At 38.8% G+C, this 5,299-nt stretch overlaps 1 protein-coding gene across 1 annotated transcript in view; it reads left to right on the forward strand.

The window, feature by feature from the left end:
- Positions 1-1,196: 1,196 nt before the first annotated feature.
- LOC120084921 overlaps positions 1,197-5,299 on the forward strand; it is a 12,852-nt gene continuing 8,749 nt past the window's right edge. The window contains exon 1 of the mRNA XM_039040730.1: positions 1,197-1,403. Coding sequence (XP_038896658.1) covers positions 1,197-1,403 — 207 coding nt within the window. The remainder of the gene's footprint in view (positions 1,404-5,299) is intronic.

A 5,299-nucleotide genomic window follows, 5' to 3' on the forward strand; every position in this document is an offset into this window, starting at 1 on the left:
CTCCCTCTTCATCTAGTGTGAAGAAGTGGAAAAAGAAGAAAGGTGGAAAGGGGAATAAAGCCACCACTGCTACTGCTACCTAAAAGGGCAAAAGGGTCAAAGTTGCAAAAGGAACCTATTTCCATCGCAACCAAGATGGGCATTGGAAAAAAAATTGCCCAAAATATTTGGTCGAGAAAAAGAATGAAAAAGAAGGTAAATATGATTTACTAGTTCTAGAAATGTGTTTGGTGGAAAATGATAACAATACCTAGATACTTGATTCAGGAGCCACTAATCACGTTTGTACCTTTTTTTTTGCAGGAAACTAATTTGGAAATGGCTGGCAGCAAGAGAGATGACTCTACGGGTTGGAATAGGAGAGATTATCTCGGCAATTACAGTTGGGAGTTTGAAGTTGTTTTTTGAATCAAAGTATATGTTGTTAGACAATGTTTACTATGTTCCTAATTCTAAAAGGAACTTGATTTCAGTTTCATATTTGTTAGAACACTCTTTTAATGTATATTATATTGGGGATAAAGCATTTGTCTAAAAAAATGGTATTGATATTTGTTATGCAACAAACGAAAGCAACTTATATGTACTAAGGTTGTTAGTATCTAAATTGCTCCACAATATTGAAATGTTCAACACGAACCACTAAAACTAAGAAAAGAAAAATCTCTCCAAAAAGATAATGCTCATCTTTGATATCTAAGACTAGGTCACATTAATCTCAAAATGATTGAGAGGTTGGTTAATAATGGACTTCTAAACGAGTTAGAAGAAAATTCTTTACCTATACGTGAGTCTTGTCTGGAAGGAAAAATAACAAAATGATCATTTACTGGAAAAGGTTATAGAGCCAAAGAACCCTTGGAGCTTATACATGCAGACCTTTGTGGTCCGATGAGTGTAAAAGGTAGAGGAGGGTTTGAATATTTTGTCACTTTTATGGATGGTTATTCAAGATATGGGTATGTTTATCTAATGCAACATAATTTTGACACACGTTAAAAGTTCAAAGAGTATAAGGCTGAAGTTGAAAATTTGGTAAAAAGATTAAAACACTTCGATAAGATTGAGGTAGAGAGTACATGGATATTGAATTCCAGAATTATATGATAGAATATGGAATCATATCTCAACTTTCAGGACCTGGTACACCTCAACAAAATGGTGTATACGAAAGGAGAAATAGAACCCTGTTGGACATGGTTCGCTCTATGATGAACTATGCTTCTTTACCTATCTCGTTATGGGGTTATGTATTATTAGATCCTGGTGCTGCACATTCATTCATATCTAGCATGTTTGCATTGCATATAGATAGGATGCTTGAGAGTATGCCTGATGAGTTGTTTATCTCTACAATTGTTGGAGATGTACTAGTAGTACGAGAATATTACAGGAACTATGAGGTAGTAATTGAAAACCAAAGTTTATGAGTCGCTTTGATTCCTTAAGAGTTTCTTTAGTTTGATGCTAATTTAGGCATGGATTTTTTGAGTAAATATTATTCATCTATTGATTTTTTTAAGAAAGAGGTAGTGTTCAGAAGGCCAGACGAAAAGAAAGACTTCTCCTTAGCAATTTAATATTAGCAGTTAAAGCCAGGAAGCTGATGAGCAAAGGATGTGTTGCCTACTGATAACGGGCAGAAATGCAAGTTATCATAGTGCTAATTTCTTAAACAATGTTGGATTGCGTTGATGAAGTATGTTAAATTGCGTCCATTAAGCATAAATTCTATAATATTGCGGTCGCATGCGTCCAACGCATTTGAGCAGTTGATCTTTATATTTTCGTGCAGAATATGCGTTAACGCAATGCAAAGATGGTGATCATAGGAATTCACTGGTTGAGCGCAACTTCACCGCAAGACTTTGCGTTGATCGTGCTCGCAAACATTCGTGCAAGAAGAATCATCGTAACTTGGTCAATGCAACATGGTGGGCACATCTGGGTGAAAGGATAATTAAGAGCAATGGGACAGAAAGCTGATGACAATCGGATCCAAATTAAGTTGACAGCTGATAACAGTCACGAAATACATTTAGCTTTATCGGTGATAATTATTCGGCACGTCAATCAAGAATTAAAGCTGTCCCATCTGTACAATCGGGAGAGAGATGCTGCCTTTCACCATGGAAGCTCTATAAATACCAAATGTATTCTTTAGAGAAGGGGTTAAGCAGTCAATTAATTCATCACCTTACAAGTTCACGCCTCTGTCCATAGTTTTCTTTCATTTTAAGGCGGATGCGAGGAAGAAAGTGTGTCGGTAGATCGTTCCGGTAAGCTTGGGAAAGCACCGGAAGCTCTAAGACAGAGAGAGGGCCGATGTCTGAGGAAGCGAGAACATTTGTAGATCAGAATAGAGATTTAGTGTAAAAAGCCTCGGTCAGCAAGGAATTACTGCCATACTCTTTACCTTTACTTTCCATTGTCATTTTGTACTCAACTCATTTATAAGAATGGAATTTATTTCTCTATATCTGTTCACTCTCTGTTATTCATGCATGAGTAGCTAAATTAGTTGAATGGATTGAGAAGCAGTTAGCTAGCATAACGAGGGAATCTTCATTCTTTGCGATTATCTTGTTTATGTATGCTGCATTCGTCTATTAGAGATACTCGAGAGGGTAGTCTAAGGACAGGATCTAGACTTAGGAAGGTCAGGTCAGAATCTAGGTTTGGAAGAACTAGATTAGAACTCATAAACGAGAGATAGGCACTTAGGAATGAGCACTATTTGTTATTAACGCATCGCATGCATCTTAGCGATAAGATATGATTGTATGTGGTCAGCTTGCTTTCATGCATTTTGCATCAACGCATAGGACAACAGTAGAGACTTAGGGATAAGCTCTATGGACATTTTGCATTCAACACATGCGTCCTAGACTTAGGAGCATCACATTTACATTGGGAAATGACTTACTGTGCATGGTTGTAACATGATCGCATAGTTTGACGCATTCCCGAGTAACGCCAGCTAACGATCTTCTTAACCCGTTCATCGTATACTCATTGCATCTATCAACACAACTATCTTTCTCAAATTCACCGCCTTTATTTACTTCTTTTTCATCAACGCAACAACACACCCAACACTTTATTTATTTACTTGGTTACCTTAGTTTTCATAAACATTACTAACACAACTATTTTCACAAGTCCATGTATTCGACCCTAGAGTTACCAGGAAACTCAGAGGAATTTACACTTGAATTCTGCTGGGGAAACTTGAGTGCACAACGCAATTCCATCACACATATCATCCATATTTCCATTCAATAAAATAACACATCAAGTTTTTGGCGCCATTGCTGGGGACTTCGGCAAAATAACTTTTTAACGGTAGTTTTTGTGATTTCTTTGCAGAACTCTCAATCTCTAGCGAACTACGACCCGGAGATTGAGAGAACATTTTGAAGGAGACTAAGAGACCGCCAACAGTAACCACAATCCGATAAAGAAGAGATGGCGGAGTAGCCTGGAGGTGGAGCACTAAATGATAACAATATCCTGGCGAATCTGATTCTGTTGGCAAACAATTGCAATAGGCCCTATAGGGACTATGTATCGCCAAACCTCTATGATTTCTCTCCGGGAATCATGATGCCTACCCTTGATGAAAGTAGATTCGAGATGAAACCGGTGATGCTTCAGATGATCCAAACTGTAGGTCAATTCGGAGGAAGGCATGACGAGGATCCGCACGCCCACCTCTGAAGTTTTATTGAAATTTGCAATATTTTTGTGGTCCTGAACATCTCTGCTGAAGAAGTTTGACTAACGTTGTTCCATTTTCTCTCTGTGATCAGGCTAGTAAATAGGCTTATTCGCTCGAACCAGGAGAGATTACTTCTTGGGAGCAGGTAGTGGAGAAATTCATGAAAAAGTATTTTCCACCTACCGAGAACGCAAGTCGAAGGAAGCTTATTACAAATTTTGAACAAGATATGGACCTGTCTCTTATACACATCTAGATGTGTATAAGAGACAGGTTCAGAGATTGAGACTTAAAGATTCTAACACAAACAACAGTGCTATTGTTTACCAAATGACCGCAATGATGAATATGATTCAAGGAATGGCGATCAACAGCCCAACACCGCAAGGTGGGAAAATTAACGCAATAAGTCAAAACATCGTAAGGTGTGCGACTTGCGATGATGGGCATGCGATGGAAGATTGCCCGCAAAATCCACAGTTTGTATATTTTGCAAAGAATAATCCCTTTTCAAACACTTACAACCCCTGGTGGAGAAACCACCCTAATTTTTCTTGGAAGAATCAACAACAAATTTTTCAATCTGTGGCGCAAAAGAAAGGGCCACAGGATTCTTCCAACGCAACAACGGTCAACAGAGCAATCAAGCAAGTAGCTCACAACAACCACCGCAGTCTTCTTCTCTGGAGAGCCTATTGAAGCAATATATAGAAAAAAACGAGACAGTGCTTCAAAGTCAGGCTACGTCCATCCACAACCTCGAATTGAAAATGGGCCAGATTGCGAGTAAGCTGAAAAGTAGACCCTAAGGGGCGTTGCCAAGTTCTACCGAACTTCCATGCAACCCAGGGGGATCAGGTAAAGAGCAATGTCAGGTTGTGACATTGCGCAGTGGAAAGATTGTGCAGGGAGAAAAGAAGGATTAGAGTAGAACAAATTCCATCGCAATTGAGCCTGAGATTGTGGTAACGCAAGAAAAAGAAAGAGAAAATGAAGCAATAGAACCTAAGGTTGCGTCGACCTCAAAGTCAAATGAAACGGGAACCGTGAAAGTCCAATTACCACCTTTCCTTCAGAGGCTAAGGAATAAGAAAAACGAAGAGGTGTATTACCAACATTTCTTATCTATGTTAAAGCAATTACATGTTAACATTCCTTTCAGTGAAGCGATTGAAGAAATGCTTGCCTATGCCAAGTTTCTGAAGGACATGGTAACTAAGAAAAGAGGCACTGGAAAATTTGTCACAGTGACATTAATGTAAAGTTCCAAATCTATTATCCCACCGAAGATGTATGATGCTAGGAGCTTCACTATTCCTTGCTCCATAGGAGGACTCTATATTGGGCAAGCCTTATGTGACTTGGGGGCCAACATAAATTTGATGCCGCTGTTAATTTTTAGATAATTAAATGTGGGGCAACTTGTGCCCACATCAGTGACTTTCCAATTGGCTGACAGATCTCTGGTTCATCCAGAAAGTAAGGTGAAGGATATGCTGATCACGATTGACAAATTTATCCTGCCAGCTGACTTCATCATTCTAGACTATGAGGCTGATAAAAATGTGCCCATCATTT

The sequence above is a fragment of the Benincasa hispida genome, chromosome 9 (assembly GCF_009727055.1).
Source record: "Benincasa hispida cultivar B227 chromosome 9, ASM972705v1, whole genome shotgun sequence".
NCBI classification, from domain to species: domain Eukaryota; kingdom Viridiplantae; phylum Streptophyta; class Magnoliopsida; order Cucurbitales; family Cucurbitaceae; genus Benincasa; species Benincasa hispida.